The sequence below is a fragment of the Etheostoma cragini genome, chromosome 12 (assembly GCF_013103735.1).
Source record: "Etheostoma cragini isolate CJK2018 chromosome 12, CSU_Ecrag_1.0, whole genome shotgun sequence".
In the NCBI taxonomy this organism is placed as follows: domain Eukaryota; kingdom Metazoa; phylum Chordata; class Actinopteri; order Perciformes; family Percidae; genus Etheostoma; species Etheostoma cragini.
The window spans coordinates 6,160,277-6,174,417 of record NC_048418.1 but is presented as its reverse complement, the minus strand read 5'-3'; the positions used below and the strand labels follow the sequence as shown (position 1 = coordinate 6,174,417).

At 42.2% G+C, this 14,141-nt stretch overlaps 1 protein-coding gene across 1 annotated transcript; it reads right to left on the bottom strand.

The window, feature by feature from the left end:
- Positions 1-739: 739 nt before the first annotated feature.
- lrrc24 (leucine rich repeat containing 24) lies at positions 740-13,774 on the bottom strand. Its single transcript, XM_034887307.1, has 5 exons — positions 13,358-13,774; positions 5,172-5,366; positions 4,015-4,293; positions 3,523-3,691; positions 740-2,807 (listed from the first exon to the last, which is right to left on the bottom strand). Exons 2-5 carry the CDS (start codon positions 5,352-5,354, stop codon positions 1,561-1,563), a joined length of 1,878 nt encoding a protein of 625 aa, XP_034743198.1. The 5' UTR covers positions 5,355-5,366; positions 13,358-13,774; the 3' UTR covers positions 740-1,560.
- Between the last annotated feature and the right edge of the window lie 367 nt (positions 13,775-14,141).

Below are 14,141 nucleotides of genomic sequence, written 5' to 3'. Positions count from 1 at the left end.
TGATGATAATAATATTAATGAATCTATCAATCTATCTATCTATCAATCGTTCGTTCGTTTGTGGTGTGTGGGGCGTAGTGCACTAGGGCCCCAACTGCAATGAACCAGCTTTGGGGGGGCCCAGCTTGCAAAAGGTTGAGAACCCCTGCGCTACAGCAATGGTTTCGGCATCTCCTCCATTTCTTAGGAATGCCACAGTGTAGCCAGCACCCAAAAAAACATCCAGGTTCATGGTGATTTACACTGTCTTGACGTCTATTAGGTACAAGGAGACAAAAAACATTCACTGAGAGAGAGAGAGAGACATTTTGTACAGTGGAGAGGAGACAGATTGCTTCCCATTGATTGACTTCAGTTGTTGGGTTTCTTGGGAAATAAACCTGGCATTTGATACAGTTAGAATACAGCCATATCAACTGAAATAAAGAATATTGACATGTTTCTGAATGAGAATAAATAAGGCTCTAGGTCTTGGTATGAAGCAAAGATGTGGCGTTAAAAATCCATTTTCAAAATCCTTCTCTTATATAAGAGCACGGGTAACTCCAAAAGCACACCTGAAACTACAGTGCCAAGCATCAGAGGAAAATGATTAAAGGTTAAGTACCATGGACCATGGTTACGTATCACAGACTGACCTTTACACAGTTACTGTAATCAACGGTCTCTATAAATACATCTTTCAACTACCACGTATTGGGTTAAAGGGTTTTCTTTGTAAGAAAAGAAGCATTGAATCTTTTAAAATACATTTTATTATGTAGAAGACAAAATGTACAATATTCACATTGGAGTGGTTGTTACAGACTGATGTTAATGGAATTAATTCCATTTCAGATAATAGAAATGTTATTTCCTTGTTCTAGTGTTGCAACAAACAAGTAGAAAAAAACACAACATGTTCACATCAGAAATACAATGCCATGGTAGAAATGTAAAAAAACAGACAGACTTTGCTGCATTCAAAATGAACCTCTTTAAACAAAACCACCCACCCACGCCCACATACTTATGGGCAATGACAATGTAGTTTCAGTAAGAGGAACGGTTTAGGTCTACTTGTAATGGAATCTGCAACAAGGTCCACAAAACATATGCACTTCACAGCAAAAATTAGCTTCATCACATTTACACAAAACACTGACGAAACACACAAAAAACCTAAAGAAGAGTACAAAATATAACTCACTGGTTAAATCCATATTTATTAGTTGCCACTATGTGCCACTATGTGCCTCAAGCCTCTTTTTAGAGTTTTAGTTAAAGTTAATCACTAGTTATCTTTAAAGGGTTGATTCAGAGAAGAAAGGTATGGTTCAGTTTTTACTTTCCACATTAAATAATGTTCATCTTTCTGATCCATCTTAATGTCATACAATCAATTAGATGTATGAGAAGCTGATTGGGATCCAGGTTTCCCCAAGCCACTTACTCTTCCCTATTTTGGAGTCCCAAAAAATAACATGATACTTCAAATAATTCCACCAACGTGATTTCATTTAATGTCTTCATTAAGTCCATCAACATATCGTGTTTGTATCAGCACACAATTCAAACCCCTTAGCAGTGGATCTCGTAAGCGACCTGGGATCCGAAGAGGAGACTCTGACTGAGGAAGAGTTCCTCTGGGTCTGTTGTTAAGGGTCCCTCGCCTCCATCTGCTGGGTTTCTGAGAAGCCCCAGTCCCCCTGATCTGGTCAGTGTCTGCACCATTTCGTGGTCAAGGAGAGCCTCCTTCATACCCTTCTGCTGGACAAACCCGCTCATCATGGGACACCTGGAAGAAGTGGAGACCAGGACAGGCTGGGTTCTGTTGAGTACGTACATCTCGTGGCCGTGGTCGTCGCGGTACTCCTCCAGCTGCGCAAAGGTGGTGGGTCCGTCTGAGTAGTCGTTTACATAGAGGATGCTCTCTTCCTTGCTGGTACAGTAGGAGCCACCTTCTTCTTTGCGGTACTGCTGGTGACGAGTGTAGATCATAATCAAGAGGAGAATGGCAGTTAGTGCCAGCAAGGAGATGCCAACCGCAATGGCGGTTTGTGTAGTAGGGCCAAGAGCATAGAAGTCCATGCTGTCCTGTTCATAGAGCAGCTCCTGGCTAACATCCAGAACCTCTGGCTGATAAAAGGAGTTAGATGAAGAGGAAACAAAGGAGTGCATGTTCAAACGAGGCCAGAAATGGGATGAATATGAAGAAGAAGACATGTTGACAGCCAGATGAAAGGTAACTCTGGCAACACCCCCAGGGTTCCAGGCTTCACACTCGTAGCGCCCAGCATGCGCTACAGTCACATTGCTAAGGAACAGCATGCCGCTGCCCATGTCTGGATCAAAGCTGTCCCTCTCGCCGCCCTCCTCCGTCCCACGTACAGGTCCCTGGAGTCCTCCAACACCCCCAACCTTGATCTCTCCACTGCTGGGCAGGGATGTCACCATTCCTCCAGCTCCAGGCCTGAAGAGCTCACCATTGGGTCCCAGCTCTTGAACCAAGCCTCGAGGTGATAACTGGGCCTTGCCATGCAAGGCTTTCTTCCAGGTCACCTGAGGTTGAGGGTATCCCGAAGCCTGGCAGGAGACTCTGAGGCTCTCCCCTAGTCGCACAGTCAGGTGGCTGGGCTCGAGCTGCACCACAGGGGGGATGCAGACCAGGCTGTTGGGAGCCACCTCCACCAGGCTGAGGTGGGAGAGGCGAGGCGGTTCAGAGCACATCAGCCGACGCTGTTCGGCAGGGCTCAACAGACGCTGTCCATCTTCGCTGATCCAGGTTCTCAGCCAGCCCAGAGCACAATCACATCGCCATGGGTTTTCTGGAGGTGAAGAATGGAAGAACACAAGGTAAACCAAAGTGTTTAGTTTTGCCAACTGATTTTTTGAGAACAAACTTTAAAAGCCCAACTTTTAAGCCAATATGGCAGAGAATCCCTTAAAGTGTTCAAAACAAATCTACAATTCCATGAAAACTAAGCAAACTCCATCGGCCGAATGTGATTTGGTTGTCTGAGGTCAACATGGATAAGATATTGCTAGATGGTTCAGAAGAAATGGAAGTTTGAAGATCTAAAATTCCATGACAGCTGAGCAATCTGCTAAAGATCATGTGATAGGGTTGATAGCTCCAGAAGAGCTTCTAAATTGACCTTGAGGTAAAATAGTTTGGTAAATACATTTGTTTTGTTGCTTAGTTTGAGCTCCTCTGGTGCCTATTGCAAGACTAATTGCCCTGGATTGGAGGTCCCTTTTATAGACAGTGTTCCTTTGATTTATTATTTACCATTGTGTCTATGGGGTTTGGTTTTACAGTTGGAGGAAACCCTTTGATATACAAACTTGATGAAATTGTTATGTTCATTGACATAAGCCTGCAGGTTGTGGCTATAGCAGTCCATTCTTGAGCAGTGTCACTTCTTCAATATTGTGGTATGAAAGCATTTTTCAAGACAAGTCAGAATACAATTTTATCCTGGAGGATTATATCATGTAATAGTGAGACACAGTGTGGTGTTTCGTATCTGCTCTGCCGACCTGTGACACGGAGCACCTGCAGGCTCACAAGCGGTTTGAGGGACGAGGCTCCCAGGGTGCGGAGGTGATTTCTGCTAAGGTCTAGCAGGGCCAGAGATGACAAGCCAGACAGAGCTTGCTCCGCTAGCAGCTCTATGCTGTTTTCCTGCAGGTGGAGTTCCTGCAGACGCTGCAGACAGTAAAAAGACATCAGAGGAAGGAAATTGTTAAAGGAGGAGGAAAAGAAATGAAAAGAATTTTGGCCTGACTCAATTTGTAGGGTAATACTGTAAGTCAGGAATTAGTCAGACATGTGTTCAGGAATTGGATTTATAGTTGAAGACATCATTGTATTTGAAGGGCATCCCGTACAGAAATAGCTTTAGCTCACTGGCAAAACTGAAGCATTTTTTACTTTACCAAAAAGGATTAAGTTAATGTTTTTGGAACGCTTAAAACAAAATTAGCATATAACATTGCTGTCCATCCATCCCTTAATCTCAGCTCTCCAACCTGCAGTCCCCTGAAGGTGTAGTCCTGCACTCTAGTGATCTGGTTCCCAGCGAGGTACAGGATCCGGAGGTGCTCCAGACCCCGAAACATATCTGGGGTGACCAGGTGGATGAGGTTGCCATTGAGGGCCAGCTCCAGCAGCTTCCCCTGGCTGAGAAAGGCCCCGGGCTCCAGAGCTGAGATGCTATTATTCTGAAGGTAGAGGTAATGGAGGCTGCCAAGGCGAGTCAGGTCCTGAAGACGAATCTGCACTATAGCGTTGTCCTGAAGGAATATGGTCTGAGACAGGGTAAATCAAATTAGTAGAGTGATCCCAAATTGATTACATTAGAGACACAAAGGACGGGATGTGATGTTTGAATTGGTGTTCTGTTAAGTACAAGAGAGTGAGCATGGGTTTTTGCTGTGCTCACTGAGTAGAAACATGTATTAACCATGAGGAGAGATTACATTAGCATGGCCTCCATTAGATCTGTCTGCATGGCACTGTGCAGAGCTTTGGCTATATGTTAATGAAGGCAGCACAAACAATGTGGAATGAGCTAGTTCCGGATTGTGATAATGACTGTGATGATGTGGGTTGTGCAGCATTTTTTCGTGGTTGAGTTATTTTGCCAAATGCTGCAGAACACAGACCTTGTCTGCAAACAAAAAATGTTTGAGGGATTGGAGTGTGTGCTTAACCCATAACGCATGGCTGTCTTGATTTCCAAAATTCTTTGGTGATGTTTTCAGAGAAGCACACATGGGCAATGAGGTGAAGTATGATCGACGAGATAGACCTGCTGATTGAGGTTAATGAATCAATTTATGTGGGACATGCTTTTCATTAATATGTATGAGCTGCAATAATGTTGGGGGGCCTGAACCCAAGAGGAAATGTAGGTGTAATGTTAAACATCTTCTCAACAGATGATCAGAGGGTGTGCAAGAGTCACTTTCTGAGCAAGAATGAATAATTACACAGCCAACAGCGCTGCCCCTCCCTCAGGCTTACATCAAATAGGGTCACAGCGAATTGATTAAGCACAATCATTTCGGGGTAATAAGAATGGATTAGAGAGGGAGTTAACTGATGCAAAACCACTGATGCAGGAGGGGCAGCTGCAATGCACTGACAGCTAATGCCCTAACTTATTGTTGATTTGCCAACTGACCTCAGTGACAGAGGGGACATCCTGTGGGATTTCTTTGGTCCCAAGAGAGCCGCACTCCACTGTAAGGCTGTAGCAGCGACAGCCTGCTGGACATCCCGCAGACGGTCGAGGGATGAGGGCCACAAGGATTAGGACAAGTCTAGAGAACCGCAAGAGGACCATGGTGGTTTTACGATAGACCATCAGAGACAAAACCTGGAGAGAGAAGGTGGAGGAAGAGACGAGAATAAATCACTAAAATCAGTTACAACAACAAATCTTTTTTTCTTCATGGTAGCCTAATGTATTTAATCCGCAAAGCAAAGATTGACAGTAGCTGCAGATAATGTTGTATATGCAAATGGCTGTGAAATGGCCAGGGAGGATTGATTAAAGAAAAAAGCATGGGAACATTAAAGTACCTCCGTATCCCCTCCTGTTTTCCTTTCAACTGTGTCTGTTCAGTGGAATTGAAGCAGCTTCTATTATGGGCTTCAATTAATTAAAGATGTGATAAAAGATGTGCAGGATGCCTCAAGGACCTCTCTCTTGTCTTTTGAATGCACACACAAACACACTTACACTCCCTCTATTTCTGTATCTCTCTCACTTTGTCTTAAAAAGACAGACACACACACACACATACACACAAATGTGCATTAAAAAGACAGAGGCTCCATGTTGACCGCTATAATCTTAGAAACCACATTTACTTTCTCAGAGTAAACTTAAAGTGGCAACGAGCTCTAATGATCTGATCAAGAAACCAACCCTGGCTGCTTGCTTCACCTTGCAGCAATATCTTTCTTTGATACAAACCCATTACTGAGCAACTGATATGTAGACTTTTTTTTACTTCTATACAGCCCAGAAGGGATTTATTGTTCCGCTCCAGAGTTTCTCATTGGACATCCAATATCACGCAGCCCAGCAGTGTTCATATAATAGCTCATCTGCAGCAGATCGCATAAAGATACTGCAGGGTTGGAGATAAAATACATGTTGAAATGTCACACTGAGCCTGTCATTCTGTTCCAGTGACAGCAGTAGGTAGATTTATTGGGCTAGCTGAGGTGCCTGCCTCATACTGGAGAATCTTCATCCAGTAGAGAAGCAGACATCTCATTGATCCAAAATAAAGTCTCACATTGTTATAAAACATTCATGCGCACCCCGGCCCGTCTTCCCGTATCCCATTAATCCTGTCTGACTTTGAAATTTCTAGTTTACTTAAGACTGCAGAATCACCCAGCCAGATAATTGATAGCATTTACATCTCGCTCGGAATGATTTGCAGATCATCTAGTTTATTAATTGTTAGAATTAGAGTGCACACAGCTCTCATTACCGATGAGTGATGAAAGGGTCCTGTGCCTGAAATCCACTGTGACTGTTAAATATTCAGTTAGCAGGGTGTTTGAAATGTTCTGTCAGATTGATATCAAGCATGTCTCATTTATACTTACAATCCATTCTAGACCAGTAATTTACTGCCTAAGTGCTAAAGCACTAGGATCACTGTTTTAGTAAACGAGAAGCCATTCTCAGTGCAGCCACGCTGCATTATTAAGCAAATGAGAAATGAACTGGATTTTAATATTGCATGTTTGATTTAGAGCACATTTACGTGGCTAGCCAGCAAGCTTAATACAATGTGACCCACATACTGTAAGCTGTTCAATCGTCTTCTTTCAGCAAAAACAGAGAGACGCTTATTAACAAAAGCATGCCATTTCCTCTCCAGAGCTCTCCAAACAAGCGTAGAGAGAAATTATACACTTCTATTGTTGGGGAGAGAGAGCACAAAAATTGAATTTTGAATAAGGCCTTGGTCTGACATTGAGGTTGTGTTACTTCTCACAGTGCGATGACTTAAAAAAAAGCTTTGACTTGCTTGAAAAGTGTCAGAAGAGGAAGACACTTGGCTAAGAATACACAGAGAACAGGATGCACTGCCGGATATTTGTTGTAACAATATGAGCCCAACATCAATGCAAATGGCACCCTGCCAGGTAGAAAAAATAGCTTATGCATTTCTCTGCTCACTGCAGTGTTACTGAGCGGCAATCATGCCCCGTATTAGGTGTTAGGACAAGGTTGATAAAATGTAGAGACAAGGATCACCTACGGAGTCTGTAAACAGAAAGAAGGCAACAGCAAAAATAACACATACGGGGTGAGGTTTCTTTAAATAATCCTGCTGACTGCAACTTGTCTTACAGTATACTGTAAGTCCTCCCCCAATAAGTTTGCCCTCGCGCTCATCTTTTGTCATGCTGATGTGGGATTTCAGTGGTAAGCGGTCAATTTGTTCATTTCAGTCTCAGTAATCCTGTGCGGAACATACGTAATCTGCACAATCAGATGCTTGTTAGCTAAGCTGCTTTCAGCACTGTTAACGTTTTCATTAAGGGAGTTGCTTTGTTTGGCGTAAAAAAACGAGGTCAACAATAAATCTCTGTTGACTGTTTAACACATACATAGGATGATTTGAATGTAATGTTGTGTACATAGATCTGAGTGTTAAAGGAGAGCAGCTGGAAATATCTGCCAGCCCAGACAGCAGTCAACACAAGCTTGTTCAGCATTCAGTATCAGCATTAACCTCCGGACATGCATCCACACACTGTGCTCTGCAAACATTATTTTGTACTGGACTCCGGTGCAACTAGGACTTTGTTTGTTTGGGCATTTCTGAAATTACAGTTGTGTTCTTCTTGACAAAGCGCTTCGTTTTCACATCCCAAACAAATAATCCTCTGTCGAACAATCATGGTCTGGTTGGCCAAACATTAACAGCACAGAAGATTCACTGCATAGAACTCTTATGATCTTCTCTTATTTTCAGAGGTGCAGCAGACAGTCAGAGGGCTAGAGGCAGAAGTAAAGTTCACATCCCTGTGTTGCCAATGGTGCAGGTTGGCCTCAGCCGTTGTTATGGTTACTCTTGTGATGAGGTTTGCTAGCGGGCCCGAAGGCCAGACACAGTTCCTGTGAGCTGGTGTTAGGCAAACAACTCCACAGAAATAGAAGCTGTCATTTCCCGGAAAGAGAAAATTGCTCACAGGACCTTGAGCTATGTGATGACCCCGGGTTAAATCGTATATTTTCCTTTCATCAAACTCTCTTTCTCCTGCTTGAACTTTTCCCTCCCCTTTCCCCTTTCCCCTCATTTAATCTCTCCTTCCTTCTTGATTTCTTTGAAAGCCTCCATCATTTTCCCTTTCCCCCATCTCTGACCTCTTTCTTCTCTCATCTCTCGTCCTTCTGCGCTGACTGACAGGTGCTAAATCATTTGTCTCAGAGCATCCTTTTGTCTACAAATAGACTGAGGCCAAGGCACGGGGAGAACACTGTGGCACTAAACCAAGAGTAACACACTGACTTTGAGCGATAATCTCAACCCTGCACACACACACACACACACACACACACACACACACACACACACACACACACACACACACACACACACAAAAACACAAACATACACATATACTCATAAACATGCAGAGCACGCCTACAAAGTAGCACTTGTACACTAGCCACCAACAATCAGAGACACTGACTGGCAGACACACACATGATTATGCACTTGCACATCCTGCCTACAACCAGCAGCCACCATCATCAATTCAGACATAGTCAGATACAAACGCACGCAGGCCCGCACGAGCGCACGCACTTGGCACGCACCCACACACACACACACATTTTCGTGTCAGCGGTAAAGGAAGCTCTGCTCTGTTAATAAGAATGCATTGATTTCTTTATTTTGCCACTAGTGCTCTGTCCAGCTGGGCTCTGGAGCCATTGATTTTCACTATGAAAGCAGATGTTGTGGGGTGGGATTTGGGATTGCATTTGTGAATGTCTGTGTTGAAGAGAAGTAAAGTAAAATGATTGCATGTTGCTCATTGCTAAGATGCAGTTTGTGTGTGTGTGTGTTTGTGTGTGTTTGTGTGTGTGGCTCACTGTCAGGCTACCTCAAGAAGAATCACCGTCTCGAGAATCACAGCACCACTTCTCACAGCGGAGCGTTTGGTCTAAAAACCTCACTCCATCTCTCTGTACTTAGACAAGCTTGAAAAAGCGATTCATTTTAAGAGTTTACATGATAAACTGCCGTGACAGGTCAGTCTACGATGCAGAGACTTGTTGGTAATGTAAGCTGGCCAGCTGAAAAGCTCAAACGTTATTGAAATACGGTAAACCTCACAAAAGTTCAAAGCAACCCAGAAACACAGATTTTGTCTGGGGCAATATGATGCTATGCAGGCTAAAGCTACCAGTCACACTTTCTACTTCACAAACAGTAAAAGGCAGCAGGGTTACTCCAACCATGAGTAAAATGAATAGTGATGGGCATTTATTGTCTATTAAAGTTCAACACGTTTTTGTTTTGGAATACTTGCAGTCTGATTTGTGACTGATAATTCAGAAGTAAAAGCGCAATGGCAACTGTATGACTGCATAATCAATATCCATTTTCAACACAAGATTTACTTTTATGCTTTCACTGGAAGGGTGATTGTGAAGTCACATCATCAATGCTAAAAGCGTAAAGATAGATTGTAACCCTCTTTTAGCCACACAACCTTCTTTTTTGTCATTCTGGGCATTTTTTCCTTTATCTGCATGACTAAATGGAGGCAATGTTGCAAAAGCTGTGTACAAAATGTATGACTTCTAAAACAACTATTGAGTATTATGCACAAAAATCATATTGGTTTGCACAGGAATATATTTATACAGATGAAACTGATATAAAACAAAACAGGGTTCTACTTACTTACAGTCATGAGGCATTATTAAGGAAAAGGTTATTTGCTCAAAATGTCAAACTATTTCTTTAAAGTAATACATTTGGAAATTTTTGAAAAAAACAATCAACCATGGTCTGTTTATGTATGAGGGTCTGTGCCACTCATTGTGTTCCATCAGTCAGCAAACACACTGGCAGCAAGTTCATGAAAGATGTTGCCTTTTGAAATATAACTGTCACTTTTTCCTGCTCTTCCCATTTTAATGACTCTCCTTGTCAAACTCATTTGCCTGAAACTCCCTCCTGTGTTTTGTCATGATTTCTTGTGTTGCTCCTTTTCAAATGCTAGTTTTCTATAATATCTAGCTGTCTCTCACACATGCAAGCTGTCCATTCTAATTGTCAACGTTGGTTGATGCTATCGATCAGAGCCATTTTACTCACAGCAGCTTCATCCGACAGGCTGCAGGATTTATGAGTAGATTATGCCAGTGCAGAATGAATGGTTTGATTTGTACATTTCTTTTCTTCAAATGTTATCAATCTGTTTGCATCCCCACTACCGTTCACCAATTTTTTTTCTCTTACTGGGGGAGTGGGAGTGTGTTGTAATGAGGGAAGCAAAAGTGGACACGCACAGACACCCACCAATGACATTTGATTGTTGCTCACTAGTTTTGGTTCACATTATGATGGATGGATGATATCAGACAGGTTGGAAGTTGGATGGGGGGAGTCACATCCTCCTCTATTTAGAAGCAGATCAATCCCATCTTTCTTAATAGTATCTCCAATTCTGATAAGTGTTCACGTTAACGAATTGTATTTGAGTGTGTTTTCTATTAAGATGTGGAATGATTGTGCTTCCCCCAATGTTCCAGATGGGTGAATCTGAATTATAACCATTACTTCTTTTGTAGCAGTTCAGTTGAAAGTGAAGGTACTACTCAACAGCAATAAAAGTGTGGGACTACATGTGCATCCAGAAAGGAAATGAATGCTTTGCAATGCTACAATAACGATTGCTTACCATCCCGCTATATTACGTTAATAAAATTGGATGTGCAGTAGCGTCTGCAGATGGAGTCATTGACTCCTCATAAATTACAATTATTTGTTGCCATGGAAGTGACTGCATGTGATGGATGTCAGGTGTTTGTCAAATAACGCTCTGGCATGCCTATATTGTGTTATCTGTGAAGTCTGGCATGTGGACGGGAAATAATTAAAATGTAAAAGCAATCTGCTTTTTTTCTCTTGCATTTGTTATTTCAGCTGATCTTTGACATCCGCTCGTATCGTTTTTACTCAGGCCATGAATGGGGGTGCTATGCAATTACAGCCAATAGAGATTTCCGTCATCATTGTCTGGCAGACAGTAGCCAATGAAAAATAAAAGATCTCCTGAGGCATGATAAGTCAACTTGTCTGTACGAATCTGTTCACACAAGAGATATGCCCCACCCTCTGAGTTTAACAAACAAGGTCCTATTTAGGGCCTCCATATAAGGCTCCACATAGCTTCATGTGTGGAATAGCAATTAACCAGGGGGACGTGCATTAAAACTCTGACATCAAGGAAGAAACACTCAGAAGTCAGAGTTAGAAAACAAAACCTTCTTCCTGGGACATATTGTTTGTAACAATAAACTGTAGACTCTTCCTGGCATCTCCCTTTGTGTCACTGTAATATTCCTGCCAGATTCCCACAGGGTGTGTGCTGTGATCAGCAGTGATCTTATTATGCTTCCTTTTTTCCCATCACAACAATATCACTTTAATATTCCCATGTGTTATGAATACACAGTGGCTCTGCAGTGAAATTGATATGGTTAGTCTTTATATTGTATTCTGGGACTAAGGCAGCTGTTTTAGTGCTGTGGAACTGCAGCATGATGGGACAAACTATAGACAATGTTAGATAATTGATCCCTGCTGTGACACATTTGGTAATTAATCTTTTTTGTATTAATCAGATTTTTAATTGTGTGTTTAGGAGACAATCAGCAGGACCAGTGAACAACAACAGCATGGGTGGTTGGCTTGTATTATAGGACATAAAGTAGATATCAGTTGCCAGCTTAATAAAAGGTGCTCTCTCATGTCACGCATGTTTTAGGCTAGAATGTTTGTCGTCATGTACAGCAAACCTCTCCCCACTATCCGAGAGCTGCCCGTCCCCAGAACACACTGTAAAAAAACACAGTCTCTGTAGACAGCCTAGGGTCTACAAACGGCAGCGAAAACAAACTGCACCCACCTGTACCAGGAAGTATTAACAAATACTGTTCTAGCAGTCTAGCCAATAACCGACAAGAAGGATTTAGTTAGTGTTTGAAAATACTCTGAACGTCATCGAGAAGTAACGTGACCCACCATCGCTTAGAATACCTTTAAATACCCCTGGCCAACACAAATGCAGTCTTAAACAACAGCATTGCAATAAATCTTACAGTCCGGATGGTTGTAATGATGAGTTTTTGTTGTTTTAGAGATTCAACTTGATGCTACAGTTTGTAATGTTGTTGAATTGCATACTAATGCACTCAGTGTCCACTTTGTTAGGTACACCTGTAGAGTCAAATGCTTTCCAGTGCAACTGCTCTGCTTCAAAGCTCAGTTTCATTAAGATATTAGCACAATTATGTTTTTGCATTGACGTTGTTATTATACTATCATGTATGTAAATGACAATACAAAATACATATATATATATACAAAAAACACAAAAAACATTACAACACCATCTTTAACTATGACTTCAGTATTAAATATATAATTGAATTTCCGCTAATGTAAATGGAACATTATGAGCTACGCAAAGCTAGATGTTATAGAAGGGCTGTTGTATTAGAGTGCATGGTATTGTACTAGACTATATCATCATGGCATAACACTATTAAGGGGATGTGCTAGTCTGCATCAGTGACCAATAATTTGGGGTTCGTAACAGTGCTGTTGTTCTATTGCTTTGCATTATACTTGAGGAGCATTTCTAATATTTTGTCCCTTCCATTCAAGTTAATAGGGTAGACTCAATTTTGGACCAATACTGTCATTGTATTAACTATTACCATTAACATAAGGGAATGTGTTACTGGGGCAATGATTAATCAATCATATTAGGGCTCCCTCGTGTCGAATAATATTTCATTTCACTTTAACTTTTTTTCAACATGCCATAATCCTTCATACAAAACACATCCGAATACAGATCTTTTGTTCCACTCTCATACTATAATCTCCCAAAGTCCACGGCAGACCGATCTACTTAAAAATACACAACAAAAACAACATTCCTTCATGTGGTTTTTGGGGATTAAAATGTATGAAATGTGAGTCACTAAACCAAAATTTTAAATAACTAGGGTCCCTGACATTTGAGAACCTCTGTCTAACTACAAACGCACCCTAAATCCCCCAGCACACAACTGCAACCTACCGTTTTCCCTGCGTGGACTTGATATCGGCAGCAGTCTTCACACTAGCTCGAGCGACTTGGAATAAGAAAATAAAAAATAAAAAATAAGATGAAGCCCACTTCAAATCACTGCAAATAAATGAGCCAGAGCATTGTTTGCCTCCCTCCGCTCGCTTTTTTCACTCGTTCCTGACTGGGCAGCGATTTAGAGTCCGCACAGGCTGAGCTCGCCCATTGTAACTGGATGCCGAGAGACGGAGCAAACTGCTCGCATCTGCCAACGCTGGACGTCAGCCCTGATGGAGGTCGATTTAGACTCTTATCTCCCGCCTCTGATAGTGTGTTGTGTCTTTGATTTGTTTCCGCTTTTCCTTGCCTTTTGCCTCAACGCGGATGTTATCTTCCAATAGTGACCGACTCCTTTAATTATTTCAGCTTGACCCCTCTCTCGCTTTCGCTCTCTCTCTCTCTCTCTCTCTCTCTCTCTCTCTCTCTCTCTCTCTCTCTTTCTCTCTCTCTTTCTCTCTCTCTCTCTCTCTGTGTGCATCAGAGTGAAAGAGAGAGAAGAGGTAGTGGGGGTGTTTTATTCTCGTTCATTTACTTTCAAAGCTGGTCACATCACTGCCTGGCACCGATGGGTGCACTTAACTTTAAGTGCATTTTCCGCCGCTAAATAAACCATGACAAACAGCGACACTTTAACGCGAAACAACACATTTTGAGGGAAGCATGGGGATTTCAGCACCACGGACAGCGGGCTTGTCTTTAATTCTGGAAGGTTACGGGCGTAAAGATTTGATCCTCC

Coding starts and splice junctions, on each gene's coding strand:
- lrrc24 (XM_034887307.1), bottom strand. CDS start 5,354: ATGGTCTATCGTAAAACCACCATGGTCCTCTTGCGGTTCTCTAGACTT. Junction 3,692..4,014: donor ACACCTTCAGGGGACTGCAG/GTTGGAGAGCTG, acceptor TACTGTCTGCAG/CGTCTGCAGGAACTCCACCT. Junction 2,808..3,522: donor GCAGGTGCTCCGTGTCACAG/GTCGGCAGAGCA, acceptor CTTCACCTCCAG/AAAACCCATGGCGATGTGAT.